General features: G+C 41.9%; 2 protein-coding genes and 1 long non-coding RNA gene across 10 annotated transcripts in view; 1 reads left to right on the top strand and 2 right to left on the bottom strand.

Moving 5' to 3' along the window:
- Positions 1 to 3672: 3672 nt before the first annotated feature.
- Positions 3673 to 21175, bottom strand: part of LOC148103113 (uncharacterized) — a 29228-nt gene continuing 11725 nt past the window's right edge. Inside the window, exon 5 of the mRNA XM_087838067.1 lies at positions 3673 to 3812. Coding sequence (XP_087694193.1) covers positions 3673 to 3812 — 140 coding nt within the window. The remainder of the gene's footprint in view (positions 3813 to 21175) is intronic.
- LOC148103114 (nuclear factor 7, ovary-like) lies at positions 11083 to 13290 on the bottom strand. The gene is made up of 2 exons (XM_087839450.1): positions 13253 to 13290; positions 11083 to 12888 (listed from the first exon to the last, which is right to left on the bottom strand). Exons 1-2 carry the CDS (start codon positions 13288 to 13290, stop codon positions 11607 to 11609), a joined length of 1320 nt encoding a protein of 439 aa, XP_087695576.1. The 3' UTR covers positions 11083 to 11606.
- On the top strand, positions 13704 to 20456 carry LOC102787839 (uncharacterized). 8 transcript variants are annotated; one of them, XR_015718559.1, is made up of 6 exons: positions 13704 to 13803; positions 13923 to 14216; positions 17333 to 17673; positions 17770 to 17955; positions 18712 to 18897; positions 18982 to 20456. It is a non-coding gene; the product is annotated as an uncharacterized LOC102787839 (long non-coding RNA). The 8 variants fall into 8 exon arrangements; XR_015718558.1 differs by having other exon boundaries at positions 18070 to 18897; XR_015718557.1 differs by having other exon boundaries at positions 18059 to 18897.

The raw sequence follows: 21175 nt of genomic DNA, 5'->3' as shown, positions 1-21175 counted from the left end.
GTTCGCGGCTGGTTCACTGATGGTTTATAGGTCTGTCCTTTGGGAGTGCTTCAGTTTGTCCTTCTCACACTCATGGTTATGTCTGACTCTGCTCTAGGGCTTTGTCAATGCCTCGTTTTGATACTCAGTCTTTGTCTCCCATCACAGGTCTAGCTAGGGGGGAATATTGTGAACTATCTTGGGGCTATGCATGCTGCAGTGTTTTGCACAGTAAACCTGCTTTTCTTGATCAAGTCAAGATGGGTTTACTAGAACTTGAAACATTACAGGAAAACCATCAAGGCTGCAGCAAAACCATGCAATGAGCTCTTGATCTTGTTGAATAATCGCTCTAAAGACAAAATACTGCAGTCAGTTTGCAACTGAATTGGTTTAGTTTGCAATTCTAGGCAATTTGTCTAATAAAAATAAACTGATAAAAAAGTGAAAGACAATTTGTGCATGTAGATGGGGGAGCACTTGAAACTAGCTTACATTCAGAGTTTGGCTAGAACCTTAAATCAAATTTATGATCTGACATGCTGGACGATTAATGCTTCCTGTTGCACATTTAGAAGAAATGTGAAAATGAAATCTTAATGCTGAGGAAGCAGATCATGTTCCTCAGAGCTAAAGAAAATTCTGCTCAAACTCTGCAATTACTTTGCTCCCATAAAGGGACCTTATTTTGTCACATGGCGTCTTCCATTGGCTGATGGTCATGTCAGAATCAGTCTGTCCCTGTGCACACGGCTCTAAACACAGTTCTTTAGGTTCCCTCACCCACCTTTGAGCTGATGTCAGAACATTCATAAAAACTAATAATAGATCTGCTGTTCTAACCTTCAGTTTGAGTTGGTCAAAATCTTGAAGGAAGAGGAGCTCAAACATTTATTTTAAACGATCAAATTGCAAACCTGCTCTGAAGCCAAAGCATAAATGGAGAGACAGAGAAACGAGTCCAAAATGAGGAATTGGATAACTTTGGTCTAATACCTGGAGAAGCTATCTTTAAGCAAGGCAGGGGTAAACTAAATTACATGTCTGCTTGTTTCCTTCACTGGTGTAATTCTTATCTCGGCTCCTGATGTAAGGACAGAACAACCGAACCAGACAATTGGGAAATCCTTGTTGTGTCAGTCCAGATTATATTGATGGGGACTCTACATGTCCACAGAGCTGCTGCTTTTCAGCTCATCTTCATTTTAGGAATGAGTGGATTTCAGGAAGGATGATGAACGGAGTCATCAAACCCCAACCTGACTCTAATTTGAGTTGAATCATTTAGTTTTTGTTAATGGTGTTTTTGTGATTTATACTAAAAGTTTTAAAGAGTACAGGGTTAAAACAACGACTCTCAGGGCCGTGGGAGGTGGCCCTGAGAAACATAACCCACGTGGCTTCCTCTGGAATCTGTTTGCAGGTTTTCCCTCCAGCTGTAACACAGCACAAAGCATCAGGGAGGGTTAGACGGATGTTTTGAGATCACAGATTTGATTTGAATCAGCAGAAGGCCACAGATGGAGAGGTTTCTTCCAATTGATACTAATATTCTTCATTCTTAGTGATCATCAGTCATGAGCAGGCTGGGGACACTCAGCCTGAACTCAGGCTGAAAGCAGGTCTGATGGTCAAAGGTCCTGGTATTAATGTTTAGCGCAAAGAGCCAGAAAGTTTCCACCAGATTGGTGAATGATAAAAATTAACAATGAGAACTGTCCATAGAAGCATTACACACAAACATTCCTATGGAGCCTAAGAGTCCAAGTATATGCTTCTGCTTCTATTTATTTATTTTTGAATAGTTCAGTCATAAACTGACATGAGTGAAGAAGCAGAAACGTCTCACACTGTTACATGAGTTCAGCTCGGGTGTCTGAGCTGTTTATGCTGCAAAGCTCCGATAAAGATCAATCGCTCATTCTTTAGTCATTCGACAAAAGTCTGTCAAAGTTAATTTTATCTGAGACGACCGATAAAACACTTTAAATTTCATGGTTTTCCCATACATATGAAAGGAAACTAATATAAACACGACTGGTAACTTACCATTCTTGTTCTTATATTCTTCTGATGCTTTTATCACTGGTGAGCAATAATTCAAATGTGTTTGAGTCTTGCAGTTTTTATTAAATAATAGTGACAGCCTTCAGCCAGCTTTTCCTTTTACACTGGGACTCTGACTTCATCCATGCAGTGGAGTGTTAAGTCTGTAGCACGATTCTCAATCACTACCATTGTGTCGTTTAATCCATTACCTGGTCAATTATATAAAGTAACAGATCTGACATGGCATGATTTACAACACATCTTTCTGAACATTTCCAGAAATGAAGTAACCAAGGACCAAAATACTCAAAATATCAGGACCAGGATGTAACTAAAATGTCAGTATTAGTCTTTTGGTCTATTAGGAGTTTTGATCTCGATACTTTTTATTGAAGGACTACTTCTCTTGACACAGCAGTAGAAGTGTTTATGAAAAGTACTACATTTGTGTTGTATGAGCTGCTTTTGTTTATTGGCAAAAAATAAAGAGTTTGTTACATGAGTATTTGAGTATCCACTGCTGCTTTTCTGGCTCTTTCACGCGTCTCCCCACTGCCATTCAGACCCACAGCCTGAAGTGAATATGACAGCTGAAGTTGGGTCAAATATTTCAATATTCAAAAGGACCTTTGAGCAGCCGCCTATTATCATACACAACCCTGAACCACTTCTGAAACATTACTTTGTAACTGATGCCCTATCAATTCTAACTGTAAAAGATCACCTGGGCGTGCGTGGGAGAACACTGTTTGATATTTCACATGCACTCGCCATTACGCCTTGATAATAATGTGCGTAATCAGGTATATCGTTTGGAGGAGGGAAATTCAAAATTTCTCTAATTTCAACGTTATTAAATTTATTTCTAACAATTAAAGAGGGTTGTGGTGAATTACCGGCGCAAGTATTCTCGGGATTACCCCCTTGTTGAAAGGGGTGATCATTGTTTTCTGGGTTAAGCGGCTCGTTTGCAGAGACAATGTCTGGGGAAGAGCTGAGTGATTGTTGATGAATGGAATCATTGAAGCTGGTTAACAACTGTAGCGGAGGGCTGTGGTTGAGCGGCTCATTAGCAGACACATTGTCTGGGGAAGAGACTAGCGAATGCTGGCTTTGAGTATCAGTGAAACGATTTTGATTTAACCTGTTTATTTGGCTCAATAACTCTGGCGGTATTTGAACCTCATCTTGTGTTTGGGCCAAAGCTTCTAAAGCTCTAATTGCTAAAAACAGATCAGAAGAGGAGATGTTTTGTGTCAGACTCATTTGAGAATGAGCCGCGTCTGACTCTGTTTGGATCTCATCATGATCCACTCCCAAACTCAGAATTATTTTGAAACGCACTTTGACTAGGCGCTAATCGGGCAAGAGCTAAAATTAAGCAATTCTAAAGGGTCATTATTATTGATCACCTCAGGTTGCTCACTGTGTTGTGAATGTGTATTCTGAGAATGGTGTGTATTTTCATTTAACCTAGCTAACGCTGTTTCTATAGCAAGAAATGGGTCTGTAATGTCTTGTTCCTGGTTATCCATTTTTTTTATTGTTTTTAACAATTATATATTAAAAGAACAAAAAACAAAACACAGTTCGTTTGAAAAAGGAAAAATGAAAAAGAACAAAACAAAACAAAAAAAAACCTTTTTATAAGATGAGCTGAACTAATTCAGCGAACAGGGAAACCAAGCGAATACCAATTGAAGCTAGCTTTCGTCTGCGCGTTTCCCTTCTCCTCCTTGTCCTTGAGGTCCTAGCGCTCCTCCTTTTCCTCCTCGTGAAATGCCCTAAGAATTTGAGGGTAAGATACAAAACAGTAATGTTAAATAGAAAAGGGATAGTTTTTATAAAATGAGAAAAAAGCGAGAACCTAGAGAGAGATGTTGTGGAAGTTTTCCACTTAAATAAAGCCTGCAGACGAGCGGTGAGCGGTAGCTAACATTCTTTAATTCATGCACACAAAGACAACATACAAACAAGCTTGTGGAGCCCTCCATGGCCGCGGGACAGACGGTCAGCAGAGTTCTCTCTGAGCCTAGCATAACTCTCAGCTAAATACCTTCTCCAGGAACAAAGGCAGTACACAGCTGTTTCACACCTTAAAGTTCACACTCCCTTGCTACTTCCCAGAGTCCTCAAGAGACAAAAGACTGGTCCTCTGGAGTTCCTGTTTCCCCAACATCCTGACTACACCCCCTACCATTTGTCTTAAGTATGAGTGTCAGACATGTTAATACAATAAATAATGTGATTAAATACCTAGGTAAAAGAAATTCCTCTACAATCCCACCCTTTTATTCTTAAATCAAGAATCACATTAAAACCAGAATTTCTTTCCTGACATTCTGTATATCACATCAACATTATTGTACACTTAAAGGAGTTTCACACTGTGTATCCTCACTTCACTGTTCTCCCACCACCCTTTGTTCATCTTTAATCTTCCCCACAATCTAAGCTCTCACATGCAAATGGAAACAACAATGATACAGAGGAAAGGTCTTCTCCAGAGTGTCAAAGTACTTTGCATGGCAAAGTGAAACAGCATTAGGTGGTCATTCTCGGTCACAGTCATGGCTCCTGGTGTCTGTGCCATTTACAGAGTCATAATTCCAACGCTGATCTTCCTTGCGCTGTCACTTTTGGAGCTTAGCACGCTCTCTCCATCCCTCGATTTCTGTTCCAACGCGGCTGTAGATTTAAGGCAGAGCACGTCGTACACCTTAGTTGTCTTCCTCAGCGTCAACGGCGAAACTCTTTCATTTTATTTTAAGATTTTGCTGTTCAAAATCTCCTCGTGACAATCCTTTGGAAGCCCACTGTCGTTTGTCTGTTGTCCTGCAGATGGTCCCTGCTTCTCACTGGTCCACTTGAAGTGTTGTCTCCTAGTCATAGTTTGCATCTGCGCCTCAGTCAATCCTTCCATATCCCTCATGTCACGGTTCCTGCAATTTAAAAATGAAAACTTCCCCGGAAAAAACCCTCTTTTGCCCTATGTCAGCTTATCACAATTAGACATGCACAATAAAGTTGTGCATTGTCTCTTAAAAATTCTCAGGGCTTCTCCCCTGAAGTAGCTTCACTCCAGGCCCTGTCGTAAGAAAAAAAACATTAGCCAGTGGTGTGTCCTGCTGTAAATCATGTGATTAGATCATATGATTATGCCCTCTGCTGTGGAAAAAGTGATATAGATGTTAGCGCAGCGCGTCTGTATGCACACTTTCTCACAGTGACCTCTGTATTGTAAACAATACAAGGTCATGAATAACACACCCCTGGTAAATTCACAAAGACACAGAAAGTGGCAATTAAAAGGTTAAGTCAGCATGGCTCAAAAGCCCATGCAACCCGTTGCTGTCACCTTTCTGCTCCTGTAACAAAGAAACATACATATATACATCCACCCTTTTGTCTCTCTGGGTGGAGGTGCAATCTTGCATATTGGTGTCAAGTCAGTCAAGTTTTTGTCAGTCCAGTCAATCCCCGTGTTTATTGCTGATAGCAGAACCTCTTGTGTCGCAATAAGTTTCTGCTGCCAGCAATGACGTCATTTCAAAAAAGGAAAAAAAGAATTTAGACTGGATTACCTCGCTGAATCCTTTTTGCCAGGGAATTGTTTTCTGATGGTCCCAAATAAGTGGCTTTCTCCCGAGCCCATTTTAATTTTGGAGAAGCTCACTTGCGATTGATCAACATGTTGTGTAGCGCTTTCGATTCCGATCTTGCAGGCCTGCTTGAAAAAGAGAAAATTGCCAAACAAAAATCTCAGTGCACTGTTAAAATCAAAAAATATGAAGGCCTAGTTTTAGAAGTTGTCTAAGCGTACTCTCTTAGAATGATAGATCAAAACAACTAATTGGCAGGTTCAAAGTGGTACCAAAAGAAAATGCATCAGCCAAGTAAATCCCCAAAACTTTCATCCACCAGTCACACACCTCACACAACAGCAATATTCTATTAGAAAATGAGTTTTTGTTTTCCCCATGTACCCAGATGTGTGTCATGAGAAGACCTCCCCCACACATCAGAAACCAGAAACTCAATAATCTATTAGTCCCCACTCATCTGACCCTCCCGCAGCATTCTGTTCACCGCTGATTCAATCATCCTTCCCCAAAAATAATACTAGTTCACTCGTCTATGTATCACTGCTTAACCCACTAAGTGAACCGGACAAGATGATGGTAACAGAAATGCTTAAAATGCTATTTGGTCTTCATGAGATTCATTGCATGTGTGTTTGTGTTAGTAGGATTAATGCATTTTCTGTTTGTGTAATTTTGTGTACCTCTCCTCTTTGCGGTGCTCCAGACACTTTTCAATTCTCCACGCAAGGCAGTCGTTTTTCTTCCCAGTTTCCTAAACCCAAATTTCATTCCCACACTACAACAGCCTTCCTCCATGTTGTCCCCTGCTCCTTTGACTGTGGTCTCATCTCTCCCCCTTGCAGCAGTCCAGTGAGAGTCAGTTGTCTTTCAGCTTTGTCCTGTGTTTTCCACTGTCTCATTTTGCCATTTTTGCACCGAAAGTGGCAAATGTCCAACTCAAGCAGTCTTTTCAAAAGTCCATTCACACAGTGAAGTTGCAGCTCCTTGGAAATGCACATCCATCCATCCAGTCATGATGATGCCATTTTCTCCTTGCTGTCGCTGTCTTGCACAGCTGTTGCTGCTGGACCTTTCTTCACTGCTCAGGATACTGCCGTGAGCTCTTGAGATCCATCTCGTTGTTCTGGAACTGCATTTCTAGTCTTCAGAGAGAGATTCTTGGAGCTTGTGTTCTCAGGGTGACAAACACGTGGAAGTTAAGCTGTAAAACAATTTAGCCAAAACTTGGCTTGAGTGTTTCTAATGGTGTTAACCTATAATTTTCTTCCGACTGCTGCACGTGGAAAATTGATCCGGGTCTGCTCTTCACCTGCAAGTGACACACTGAGACATTTTGATCATTCTTCTCATTGCTTAAAACAACACATCTCCCCTCTCTGGTTCTGAACTCCCCTTTCTTAAAAACCCAGAAAGATTTTAGTTGTTCTACGTTGAAAAACACCAAACCCTCTTCCTATTTTGCTTATTTTTATCAACAATTCTGCTAAAAAAAGAAATTTTCGTGTGTCCACCCTAGGGGAGCTGGTGGCCTGCAGTACCACCTTCTCCCTCTAGTTGGAAACAACTGTTACACACATTTCTACACTCCTCTCTCTCTCTCTCTTTTTTTTTTTCTTGTTTTTGTTCCCCATTTTCAACATTTTGTAACCCAATTTTTCACTGTTTTTACACACACATCAACGTTTCCCACACAACCATTCTCTGCAATCTTACACACTACACATTTACTCAATTCTTACCATACAGTCACGTATTGAGTTTTGTCTCTGGCCGCCCGGTGGAACGTCTGCCGATCTACTGGATCTATATCCCATTTTACTACACGAGGCGTCCCCCATGAGGCCCTTGCCTTCTACGGACCAAGGAACGAACACCGCCACTCCGTGCACTATAGTACACAGAGATGGATTCCGACAGTGTACCCGAACCGCCGTTCCTGTGGCGTACTTTGACCGAACACAGGTCTGGGCCGGCTTCTCCCCAACAACGTGCGCGAGCCACTGTCCTTGTGATGAGCCGTACCCAACACAAGCCTGGGGCCTCAAACCACCAGGTTTTCCTCCCGGAGACTCGAACTCCGGGGTCGGCCAGCGTTCCCCCCCTCGGCCAGACAAAAAACTCCTCATAACTGTATACAAAGTTAGCTACAACTCACCCATCTGCAGAAGTCCCCTCAAAATCGATGATCTCGGTGGTGACTGAAACACACGGCTCCGTGACTCCTCCATTTCCTTCGCTTCAACAGCTGGTAGGACAAAGGTACCTTTTCCCTCAGGGGTGATCAGCCCGTCCACGGAACAGTTGTTCAGCGACCACACGGACCACCCTGCTCGCAGCGCCATTTTGTTGTGGAGGTTTTCCACTTAAATAAAGCCTGCAGACAAGCGGTGAGCGGTAGCTAACATTCTTTAATTCATGCACACAAAAGAACAGACAAACAAGCTTGTGGAGCCCTCCATGGCCGCGGGACAGACGGTCAGCAGAGTTCTCTCTGAGCCTAGCATAGCTCTCAGCTAAATACCTTCTCCAGGAACAAAGGCAGTACACAGCTGTTTCACACCTTAAGGTTCACACTCCCTTGCTACTTCCCAGAGTCCTCAAGAGACAAAAGACTGGTCCTCTGGAGTTCCTGTTTCCCCAACATCCTTACTACACCCCCTACCATTTGTCTTAAGTATGAGTGTCAGACATGTTAATACAATAAATAATGTGATTAAATACCTAGGTAAAAGAAATTCCTCTACACTTCCCTCTCCTTACCTCACCCAGTTCTCTCAGAATTGGTAACTCTCGTAATCCTTGATGAGTAACAAACTACAGGTAAGTGTGTAAGCACCAGTGATCTACACACTGCTTCTTACACTTTGAAGTCTTCCTGTTAAGTTCATAAGAGCTTGTACTGTCAGTCCATCAAGTGTTCGTGAGATCTCTTAAACACTGTTAAACTTTCATGGGTTTCTGTATGTATGCGTTCTTAAATTGGTCCCAATTCATATTGTTGTAATGTTAACACTTTTAATATAGAGGACAAAAAAGAAAACGCCTGAAGGTTCAAAGAAAGCACTTGATTATTTTTTTGTCTTTTGAACAGGTTTTGCCTAAACATGATTTCATTTTCATTTTGCAGTTTGCTGACTCATTACTTCCACAGTAGAAGGATCTCAATTTCTTTATAATCAGACAAAGTCAATCAAATGCAAACAACCACAATTGAAATATCAGAAACATTTCATATATGGTGTAAGAGCCAATTAAAAGTTAATTTTTTGGTACTGGTAAAAGGATTAGAGGAGAAATACACATGTTTGTTGTTAAGAATATAATTTCTAGTTAATTTCAAAATACTGTTTTGTTAAAAGTACAGAATATACAAGTGCGACATTCTAATGCGCTTTTTAGTATTTTGGGCTTCCGGCACACTGTAATTATGTAGTTGGGGAGTCGGATAAGCTGGAAGCAACACCGTTTTTTGACCGAGTCTTGCCATGTAAAAACTTTTTTGCGAGAAAAGTACCTGGACTTGCTCGCGTTTCAAATGCATGTTGCCGGACTGACTCCTACAGGTAGTACAGAAGAGTGAAATAGAGACGGAGTGCCGCCACTACATATGGAGTTGAACATGAATCACTGTTTAAAAAATATTTCTGTATGTATGCATTCTTAAATCTGTTTTATTTATTTATTGTTGTCATAAAGAATCAAGAGGACAAACACAAACTCCCATTAAACACATATCAGTACATATCCCAGCAAACTAAATCATCTCCATGTATTTCTTTTACTTCAGGAGCATTTTGAAACTGAAGCTGACTGGATGCTGTCTTGTCTGACTAAAGCTAACAGACTACAAACCAGAGGAAAGTGGAATCAACTAAAGACATTGCAAACTCCTGCATTATCAGCCATGATGGACAATTTGTTCATGGTGTTAACACTTATTTGTGAAATATTGTTTCGTTATAACATTATTCATATTTTATCTTTAAGCTGGGCTATCCTGAGGCTCAGTGCATCTTTCGCTCTTAAACTCCTCCTACAAACTCAGACTCTTCTCCTGCAAACCTCAGGTGGGCTTTGATTCAATCTGGCAAAAAAGAATATTTGAATCTTTTGCATCTCTTTGTTCTTTGTGACACTTTTCTGTAGTTAGGATATGTGAGACTTTTTTGAGTCAACTATAAAAACAGTTTAAGGCAAAATTACACTTCACTTTAGATGAGGTCACAGAAAATACTTAATAACTTGTAACTGTCGCAAACAATGAATTACAAAATTAGATAAAAAAAAAAAAATCATTTATAAAACATTTATTAACACACAAACATGGAGCTCATCTGTTAATGGAGCTCCGTATATGTATTTATGTATATATATAGATAAATGTAGACAGACAGACAGATAGATGTGCATCTAAATACTTTATCACTTAGTTAAAAATGATACAATGAACATGTTATATGGGGCTTTATTAACCAAGAATAAACATTTAGAAATGAACAGTGAGGAGAAGTAATGCTTTAGAAATGATGAAATAAGAACTTAATAAAAGCTTACTAAAGCTTAATAGTTCGGTAAGTTCGGAAAAGAGAATTAAAATAACAAAAAGTCAAACAGGATTTCAAGGTATTAATCTGGTACGTCGCTTCACTGCAGTCTTACGTATTTTCCCCACACCTGAATAAAAAAAAAATACTGATATATACAAATAACAGCTTCAGCTGATGCAGCCTGACTCAATCCTAAATGTTCAGCACACAGAGACAAAGAGGGACCGTTTAAAGTTTAGTGTTAACCTGAGTCACTGATCATTTGCAGTATTACAGAGTCTGGCAGTCTTTGCATGATGTCCACGTCACTGTAAGTTTCTAGCTGACTCTCAGGTGTGACAGGTGTGTCAGAAGGAAAGAGTAATAATAACCTGCAACCTGAGGTTTGTCATGATTAAAGGAGTCAGGCTTTGTTCACACAGCTAGGATTGTATTTTACACTGACCCTGGGTCAGTATAAGTATCATACAGTTTAAACGAAGCACTGAAACTTGCACATATTTATTACAGATGCACTGAAGAAAAACGGGATATTTGCTGTCCATCTGTGGCTGCGATTAAACACTTTATTGGAAACTTTATTAACTAGTAACTTCATCAGTCATGACAAAAGCTAATGTTTCTGTGTTAACATAAAGGATCTCAGATCAGATGCTGCCATCTTGTGGCCACAGTTGGTTACTGTCTCTGAAAGTTGTCTCATGTTTCCTGTTTTCCTGTTAACAAAGGCTGGAGCTCATCATGCTGAGAGGGCAGCAGCATTTTTTGGCTCTTCACACATGTTCATTATATTCTGATGATCCTGGATGGAGACAAACTACAGATAAGTGTGTTCAGCCCAACTAGTTGATCTCATTACAGCAGTTTGATGTTTCCCTTTGAATCCCCCTGAAGATCCTGACAGTGAAGCACGTACATAATACTCCAGCCTTTCAACTCTGAGCTTATTTAGTTCTATTAATACACTGAAATCTCATTTGTGTCATGAAGAAAGTCTTTAATCAAACAGAATTCAAAGATCAGAAACATTTCATATATGGAGTTAAACATGAATCATTGTTTCAACAATAGATTTATTGTTGTCATAAACAGACAAGAAGACAACAACAAACTGCTCCTCCCATTCAACACATGTCAGTCCATATCCCAGCAAACTAAATCATCTCCATTTACACATCAAATAGAAACATGAATCACTTGTAATGATTAGAAACTTGATAGAATTTCAAATCTAGTTTGGGGAGTCATTCAGTGAGAAACAGTGAAATGATTTTCCATGTGAAAAGGTGGACAGCAGAAACAGAAAGAAACAGTGAGAACTAAAAGAGAAACAAAGAGCTTTGGAACAACGAGGCAGCAGGAGGACAGCTGCAGTTTAACAGCTTCAATTCACTGACAGGAAACAACATTAGAAATATCATCATCCTCAACTCATCTGCTGCACTGACACTGACACCTTCAACGGACACACCTTCACTTCATAACCAGTGCTAATGAATGGAAACATCCTGTGAGTGAAAGTGTGTGTGAAGGTGTGTATGTGTGTGTTAGTATCAGGATCAGAGAACGACAGCTTTCCTCTGTTCCAGTCCAGATTCACTCTGATCCTCTGGAGCTTCTTCTCTACTGAGAGAGCAGTGAGAGGAGCTGGTGGTGAGAATGCTGAGTATTTATCTTTATGGAACCCTATTATCCATAATCCAGACGGTATGCGTCCCTTCCTCTGCACAGACTCTGCTAACACACCCAGTCCCCACCGTATACTGTCTCCAAAATCAACATCCCAGCTGTGAGTCCCTGAGTTAAAGCCCTCAGAGCCCAGGACAGAGCAGTAACGATCAATCCTCTCTGGACTATCAGGAAGCTGCTCTCTCTCTCCTCCTGCTCTCACACTGGTCAGATCTTCAGACAGGATGAGGTTTGGATGAGCAGTGTTTGGGTCCAGAATGACAGGAGTGTAGGAGACCATGTCCTTCATGTTGTTCCAGATGTTGAAGGTCAGGTTGCCCAGGTGTTTGGCCTGGTCTATCAGAGCTCTTGAGGGCAGCTGTGGATCATCCAGCAGGGGGCAGCGCTGGACTCTTTCCACTGCAGCCTTGTAGTTGTGCAGGAATGAGACGTCTTCAGCTCTCAGCTCCTCCTCTGTGGCTCTGACTGTGTCTGAAAGAGCTGCTATCTCTCTGCTCAGAGCCTCCATCTTCTCCTTCATCATCCCACTCTTCTGCTCCTCTTCCTCCCTCAGTGCAGCCAGCCTGGCCTCCTCTTCCTCTGCTAGAAACTGGTGAAGCTTCTTAAACTGCTCCTTAATCTGCCTCTCTGTGTGTCGGGCCTGGACCTTAATGTGTTCTGCTGTTTGATCAAACTTCACTTGAACTTCTTCACAAATCTTTAACTTCTTCTTTAAGGGCTCCAAAGTTTCCTGAAGTTCCTTCTTGTGTTGTTGTGCAGCTTCATCGATGGGTCTGAATCTGTGATTGGTGTGTTTTTCTGAGTCTCTGCAGACGACACACACTGGCTGCTGATGGTCCAGACAGAAGAGTTTGAGTTTCTCAGAGTGCAGACTGCAGAGAGCCTCTGAAGCTCTCTGATCTCTCTCCTGTAAGAACGACTCACACAGGTTCTTTAAAGCTCGGTTTAAAGGTGGATCATACACTGATATTTCCTTACAAACTGGACACGTACGTTCCCTTTTTTTTCCTCCACCATCTCTTCAGACAGTCTTTACAGAAGCTGTGGCTACATGACAGAAGAACAGGATCTCTGAAGACCTCCCGACAGACCGGACAGCAGAGATCCTCCTCTGATCTGGAAGCCATTGAGTCTGTGAGTGAAGCTGAAAACAGCAGACAGGAAGTACAGTCAGTCCTGGCTCCCCTCCCTCCTCTACCACCTTCACTGAAACTTCCTTTGAGTCGTGTTTTTGCTCAAACTCACCTTCAGTGTGTGGAGCGTCAGCAGCTTGAAGCAGCAGTGTTGGAGTTTTCCACTTTTCTCTCCTGTAGCTGGACTCACTCAGAGGAAGCTGCTAGTTTGGTCTGAACTCAGTCTGATCGTCTGTGCGTCTCTCTTCACTGAGGACGAAGAATAGCCAGTTTCCTGATTTGTTGCATGTTAAACACGTGGGGGGCGGAGCTTCTTCTTCTTCTTCTTTCTTACATTTGTACTGGCGGTTGGCAAACAATTGAAAGGTGCATTACCGCCACCAACTGGTATGGAGTATGGTCTGGAACGACGCTCAAAACAAAAACAAAAACAAAAAAAACAGTCAGTTTCCTTGTTTGTTGCATGTTTAACACGTGGGGGGGGGCGGAGCTTCATTCAACTTCCTCTTATAAATGTGTAAGTGTGACAGCAGAGCGCAGACTTTCACCGCAGGTCAAAAATTAAACATTTTGTGAAGCTCAGTAAATAAAGTATGACTCAGTGTTGCAGCTGTTTTGCAGTTTTTCTTTCAAACTTTCTTCTGATTATTAGAAGGGCTCGCCCCGCCCGCAAACTGTGGACCAATAGGAGAGCTTGCCCACTGTAAACTACCAATCGTCTGTCGACGGAAATTGCGTCACCAGAAAACAACAACGGCACCTCCGCTATGTTTGGAAAGTCGCATTTCTTTTATCTTTACAGTAAGTTATCGACTTTAAGATATTTGTATCTGGATTTAGCTGAAATGACATGAGGATGAAAAGCTCATTTAACCCTTTTACTTCACGGCTAATATCTATTCTATTACTCCCATTTCTAGTCTTTTCTTTACACCAGCAATTCGCGTTGCTAATGTCGATGCCCGTGCACATCGTCACTCGGCCCTACAACCAAAGAGGCACGTTACTGTGGGAAGTTTGGTCTTCTCCAAACCTCCACTGGAGCTGCTCAGCCAAATCACTGCGTTGACTCACGCAGAGAAGCTTCTCCGAGCAGATTGTATCCACGCGCCTTCACGTCAGCAGTGTCTGGGAGAGCTGGTGGTGCCATTAGGACAATATGAAAAGGCACCGCTTCGGTGGCTCGTTACAAACGATGTCGGATATATGAAGTAGTAAGTGTATCATATATTTAATATCATACTAGGCAGGATTACTAAACCATTAATACTCATTTACCTGCGAATGTTGCTCGTTGTAAACTTTCTTTAAGTGTGTAACATTCACGATGATATTGCTGACGGTATGCATGATTCCAGCATACTTGACAGGCACAGTATGGAGCTGACAAATCCACAAAGAAAGGGAGAGATGGGGAACCACCTTTTTCTACAAAGTAATCGTAATTACAAAACCACTCTTTCATCCCATTTATGGATGTACTAAAGTCCCAACACTCCTCGTCCTCTGGAGTGAAGTCTGACAAGTGGGGAACTGGGCAGACCTCAGCTTTCCTGTTCAAGAAGTTAGAGACCACTGTACAGTCACATCAAAATAATTCTGCTGTGCAGCCCAAACATCGTGAGTCCACAGAGGCTGCTGTACGGTCCAAAAAACATGACACAGTTGGACTGAGTGAGCCACCTGCATCCCAGGGTCATGATCATACCATACAATTACCTTTGAGTCATTCACCTGTTTAATTGAAATCCAAACAATTTCAGTTAGAGCATTGGTATGTATGTGTGTGTGTTGTATTGGGGCGCTGCTCTTGCGGCGACCTGCAGGTTGTCTCTCTCTGTCAGTGTCAGTGTTTTAACTTATTTTATTTCATTCTTTTATTCCTTTATATATTTTTTTTGCCAGAGGAAATCCTATAGCATCGGCTTGTGCTTTGTCGCATGGTTTTATTGGCAATCCTGATGGTTGTTTGTTTGTTTGCTACTCTCAAACAATTACATACTCACGGGAGTTTCTTCTGGATCTTCGGTGGAAAGGCCCGTCTCTGGACTCTTCTCACCCTCCAGTGTTTCCCAGCTATGGATTATCCAGTAACGACAGGGGCACTTTTGTTTTTAACAGAGTCAAAGCAAGGAAGCGGGGTACAATCGTATTCCTTTGCCATCAATAATCCTGGCTAATTTGCAGTCTCTGAGGAGTAAATTGGATGAACTGCATTTGAATGTCGCACACTTACGTGACTACAGGGATACATGTCTAATGGCATTCACAGAGACTTGGCTCAAGGATTCTGACCCTGATTGTTCTCTGGAACTAAATGGCTTCGGGTTTCCCATACGTTTGGATCGAGACCCCGGAGCAACCCAGAAATCTCAAGGAGGAGGGGTGTGTTTGTATATAAATCAGAAATGGTGTAAAAACGTGACCGTTCGTAGACAAGTGTGCCTGCCTGACATTGAGCTCCTCTCTGTGTCTTTGAGGCCGTTTTATCTGCCGAGGGAATTCCCACAGATCAACGTCACCGTTGTTTACATCCACCCTAAAGCGAATCCTAGGAATGCGACTGACACCATCTTCAACGTCATCAACTCACTACAATCTCTCTCTCCTGAGGCTCCTAATATTGTTCTTGGGGACTTTAATCGCTGCAACTTAAAGAAAACACTGAGCAGTTTTTATCAGTATGTGAACTGTCCCACACGCTTCAATAAGACTCTGGATCTATGTTACGGTTCCATAAAAAGTGCGTATACATCTGTGGCTGGCCCCGCCCTCGGATCCTCGGATCACAACACGGTGCATCTTCTGCCAGTTTACAAGACTTTACTGAGAAGTGAGGAAGTGAGCAATTATGCAATATTTTTTTATTGCATCTTTCTTTTATCTCTTCAGCAACAGAAGGTTCCAGATGTATGGAAAAAATCAATTATTTCTCCAGTTGCTAAGACCACAAAACCTACATCACTAAATGATTTTAGGCCTGTTGCTTTAACATCCTTAGTGATGAAGTCCTTTGAAAACCTTGTCAGGAAGGAGATCCTGCAGCAAGTAGAGAAGTTTATAGACCCACTACAATTTGCATACAGGCCTCGTAGAGGTGTTGATGATGCAGTGGTCACTCTGTTGAACTTCCTTCATCGCCATCTTGATGGCGCCAAAGCTCACGCTCGGCTCTTATTTATTGATTTTTCCTCAGCTTTTAATACTATCCAGCCACATCTTTTAGTTGATAAGCTTCGTAACCAGTTTAAACTTGATTTTAATCTCGTTGGTTGGATTTTAGACTTTTTAACTGACAGATCTCAGTGTGTGAGAGTGAACGGTTGTTTTTCCAAACAGCTGAACTCTTCTACTGGCTCACCACAAGGTTGTTGTCTCTCTCCTCTACTGTATATTTTGTACACTAATGACCGTCGCAGTACACAGGCCAACAGGCGTTTCATTAAATACGCAGATGACACAGTCATTGTAAGCCTCCTTCATGGTGAAGAGGATTCCTACGGGCCTGTTGTGGATGAGTTTGTTTCGTGGTGTGACCAGCCCTTCTTAATGATCAACACCTTGAAAACCAAGGACATGGTTATTGACTTCAGGAAGACATCCCCCCATCCTGCGCTAACAGTGGTAAATGGTGCAGCCATTGAACTGGTGGACAGTTATAAGTATTTGGGGGTTGTTCTTGATAAGTCTCTGTCCTTTGAGTCACATCTTGCTGCTACAGTGAAAAAGGTTCAACAAAGACTTTTTAAGGAGGTTGAGAGGTTTCAATGTTTCATCTGAAATGATGACTCTTTTTTCTAAAAGTTTTATTGAATCTGTTTTAACCTTCTGTATCATTGCTTGGTACGGTAATATGTCCCTGAATAATAAGACCAGACTTAACAACCTGGTTAAAGTGGCTGGTCAGATTTCAGGGAGGTCTCAGGTCCAGCTTGTGGACTTTTATAACAGGCAGGTGCTGAGGAAGGCGACCTCTGTCCTGTTGTGCTCAGATCATCCTCTCTTTAATGATTTTCAACTGCTTCCATCAGGTCGTCGTTATCAAGTGCCTGCAGTGAAGACAAAGAGACATAGATTGTCTTTTGTACCTACTGCTATTATCATAGTTAATAACACTAAACCATGAGTGTTGTTGCCATTGCATATTGTACTTTTTTAATGAAAAATCTAGGTTGTTTTCTCAGGCTTATATTATATTATATTGGAGTGTGTATGTGATGTGTTGGTTGTCTGTTTGTTTGTTCGTACAGACATACTCCAAATCATTTTCCCGTTAGGGACAATAAAGTTACCAATAACCAATATTCTATTCTATCTGTGTGTGTTTCAGGTGGAGACAGAGGGATGGGTGTGTCTCTGGGAAAATCCTGATATATCCCATCTGCTGACTTTTCCTGGCTTAAAAAGGACACTGACAGAAGGCTGTTCACCCCTGTTCAGACATACAGGGGCACTACTGGTGTGTTAAAGAGGCGACGGGTGATGAAATCTGATCGCATTTGTTTTTACCCACCAGAACCTCCTGAGGTGCTGTGATCAGTGTACGGCTCTTTTTTTCACAGCCGCATATTTTTGTGGCACTCTGTTGGAGTGTGTAAGTGCTCCTAGAAGTATCCTCAAGCTGATGAGTGTGAGGAGGTTCACCTATATAAGTCTGGCTATCACCACCGTGTAATTCCACATTAATACTTTACTCAAATGTAAACAGTAAAACCCCCATCCTGGATTCATATTTACATTTTCCCTCTTCTTCCTTATATACTTAAGGTACGTCACATCTGTGATGTGTCCAACTGGTACACGATGCTTACTGAGGTCCTGTGCTGCGGACCATGGACAAAGGCAGAAGTGGCAGAGGAGGAAAAGTGGTCAGTGGCTCGCCTGGAGTTCAGCAATTTAATCACAGCTCAGTGAGGAACATCAAGCCATGTTCCCTGCCATCTTGACTAGCAAGTGAGTAAAATGACCATCATGTTCACGTGTATTTTAAAAGCTTTAAGTTTTTTTCAATTTTTCAATCGCTCACTCAATTTAACATCGAGATCTTAATTGTGAGAGTCCTTGCAGGCGTGGTGTGGATAAGAATGTTGCACGCCTTCTGAGAGACAGAAGCGGCAGATAAAGAGAATCACACGAATCACACTCTGTGCTAACCTGTGAGGAGTCCTTTGACAAGCTGGAACCAATGTGATGTGGAGTCAGAGGTTTCACTTGGCCAACTAGCCTGTTCCCAACATTTTGGATGCTTGTTGTCGTGCAAAGGGACCATCAGTAGTAGAGGCCTTGTTTCAGCGTTGGGTGGACTGTGGGATGGTTGTGTGTCTGGACATCTTTCACTGGATCCCCTGGTTTGACGCAGCCATCCGTACAGAGTCTCGTGCAAAGTACTCTGCATTTAAGTCTGCACTAGCTGGGGCACTGCTGCCTTAAAACCGCGAAGACCTGCTTATAAGGGTCGTCAGAGCAAAGGACCCAGTAACAATGCAGTCTGGATCCGAAGTTGTCTGCCTGTACATTTCCAGGGACAGTTAAAACAGCATGTGCGGAGGGTCACACTGACGCCTCAGGAAACATTTCGGATCATCCATTTGGTTATTGAGTTCAAAACACCTGGTAGGAAAGTCCTCATTCCAGAAGAGTATTAAAACATGAATTTACATTGTGACAAACTGAAGATCACACAAAGTTTCTCTGTCTGTTTATTTCCAGGGCTCCCTGTTGAGATGTGGGCAGCACAGCAGTGACACCTGGAGTGCGTTCAGGACCCAGCAGACACAAACATGTACAGGGTGGCTACCACAAGAAAAAACAACGTGGATGTTCCCGATTAAAAATGTCTGCGTGGAAGCAACAGCCTGGAAGGTTTTCACGAATAACTTCCTAACATGATTTCAGGTACACGGCTGTAATCTGTATACTTGTGACAAATTACACTTGTGGTCATGTCATCGACATTTCCATTATTATTGTTGTTTTCAGGTCCTTACGGATAAGTGGCATTGCAAGGTGGAAGGAGGAGCTCAGATGCTGTATTTGTTGGTAAAGGATTTACTCTGCAGCACTGATCAGTGGCCTCAACACTCGCTGTCAGCAGCTGTTTGGAGAACCTGTAGAAGTAAACATCTGTGGCCCAGCTGATCTCACATCCACTGAATTACTCAGACTGGAGTACTTGTTCAGCCAGAGCAGAGGAGACTCTGTAATTTTCTCTCTGTAGCACATCGTCAGTGATGGACCTGGTCCTGAGGAGGAGGTGGTTCAGCCTGAGCAACCCGAGCCAGATGATCCCGGTGAAACATTGCAGAGTGACGAGGAGGCATGCGACACTGTGCTGCATGCTGTCCTTCCCCACATTACACTCACCAATTATAACCTCCACTGTTCACCCTCCAGCCTGTGTGAGTAGCTAGGTTTACTTTTCATATGAGGGACAAAGTTTGTACATCAAAGCAACGATTAAAACACCCATTGCTTGTCTGAAAACAAAGACAATTGTTTATATATTTACCGACCAAGTTTGTATGGGATCCATTTTACAGGAAGATGCCTGCAGTACAAAAGCCATCCTGGATTTGAAAAGCTGGAAATGTTCTGCTCTGTGTTAGTGGAGATTAGCCTGATAGAGGACAAATCATCACTTACCGCTGAGCAGAGGAACAAGGTCCTTCGGTGTGGAGGGGCATGACAAGCAGCCACAATAGTTTAACCAGCTGTACAAGACCCACTGGGACAACACCCTCTACTGCCACACTGACAGGGATGACCTCGTTGATGCTGCTCTTATACAAACAGTAAAGATGGCAGAGGGCTAGGGACCTGCACAACGTCCCATCAGCACTCGGAGCAACAGTTAAACTAAACACTTGTGGTTGTGCTCACCTCAGGGTAGTCACAACAGTCCAGAGAAACTCTCTATTTTAAAGGCCTGTGAGCGAATCCAGCATCGTGTTCTGGTGGAAGATGCGGTTCTTTCTAAAATAAACATCAAGACTATGCGGGACTTCAACCGTCAGCAAGAAACTATCCTCAATCTGCATGCAACAAAACATACATAGGATTCAGTGCATGAATAAGTTCCTGAATCCTTTATCATCCACAGCTAAAAATGGTTTGAAATCAAGTGCAATCATTTTGAACAGGTCTTTATCAATTAAGTTCTGTCTTGCTGGGGTCACAGACGTCTGCAAAAACTTTCTCATAGAGCTCTGGGTTGGTTTAGGTGGTTGTGGTGGTATACTGCATGATGCTGTAGATACTGCAGCAGCTACAGTTGCAGTAGACACACTGGCACCTTCATTAACATCACTCTCATTTGACTGTGTTTTATCTTCCCAGTGCACTGATGGGTGGACTGTTCTCAGGTGTCTGTGCAGGTTGTTTGAGTTCTATGTGATATCCTTTTCTTGCACACTCTACACTTTGCCTTTTGTCAATAAAATTGAAATGGTTTCAGATTTTGCTTCTTTTCTTGGTGTCGCTTATTTTCTTTACTGTACTTTTCTAATGTGTCAATGTTGTCTCTTGTTGTTGCCCCTGGATCCCTCTCTATCTCGATCTCCTCCTATGAATGTAACTACCACCCCTCGTGATGTTTTTGTTTCCAATTCAGGAATATTTTTGTTCTTTTTTTTCATTAAAAAAAAAAAAAGAAAGAAATAATTTTACCTCATCACAGCTTTCCCTGCTTCCCAGAGGAAAGATGCTGATGTTCCAGTCAGGTTATTATAGTGTATATCAGGGGTGTCAAAGTCGTTTTGGTTTACGGGTCAACATGCAGCCTAATTAGATGTAAAGTGGGCCAAAGCAGTACAATCATAACATAATTACCTATAAATAATAATACGTCCATGTTTTTTCACTTTGTTTTCATACAAAGTACAACAGCCTTACAAAATCTTCATATTTAATCAAATATCCTTTTAGTGAAGCTGTGAATATTGAATATTTTTCAACTTTTTCTACAGCAAGAATTCATTTTCACAGAACTGTTTTCTTTAAGTGTAGTTGGCGTCTGAAGCAACGTTTCAGATTCTTATCTGCAGTGATGTTAATATAACCAGGGCGTGATGCAGGGTCACGATAGAGCTGTCCGTCCACGTAGAGCCCTTATTAATGAAGACTGGGAACAAGACATTGTGTTGCTCCAGGATCTCGTTAGGGAAATGGTGGTTTA

Source organism: Neolamprologus brichardi, chromosome 3, assembly GCF_056152115.1.
Source record: "Neolamprologus brichardi isolate AB-2024 chromosome 3, ASM5615211v1, whole genome shotgun sequence".
NCBI lineage: Eukaryota > Metazoa > Chordata > Actinopteri > Cichliformes > Cichlidae > Neolamprologus > Neolamprologus brichardi.
The sequence above is the reverse complement of the archived record's forward strand: the minus strand, read 5'-3'. Positions and strand labels throughout refer to the sequence as shown.

Bases quoted from the DNA above. Each gene is read 5' to 3' on its own strand.
- LOC148103114 (XM_087839450.1), bottom strand. From the start codon at position 13,290: ATGCAACAAATCAGGAAACTGGCTATTCTTCGTCCTCA. The intron at 12,889-13,252 runs GTGAAGAGAGAC...GACTGTCTGAAG, and splicing joins CTGGCTATTCTTCGTCCTCA to AGATGGTGGAGGAAAAAAAA.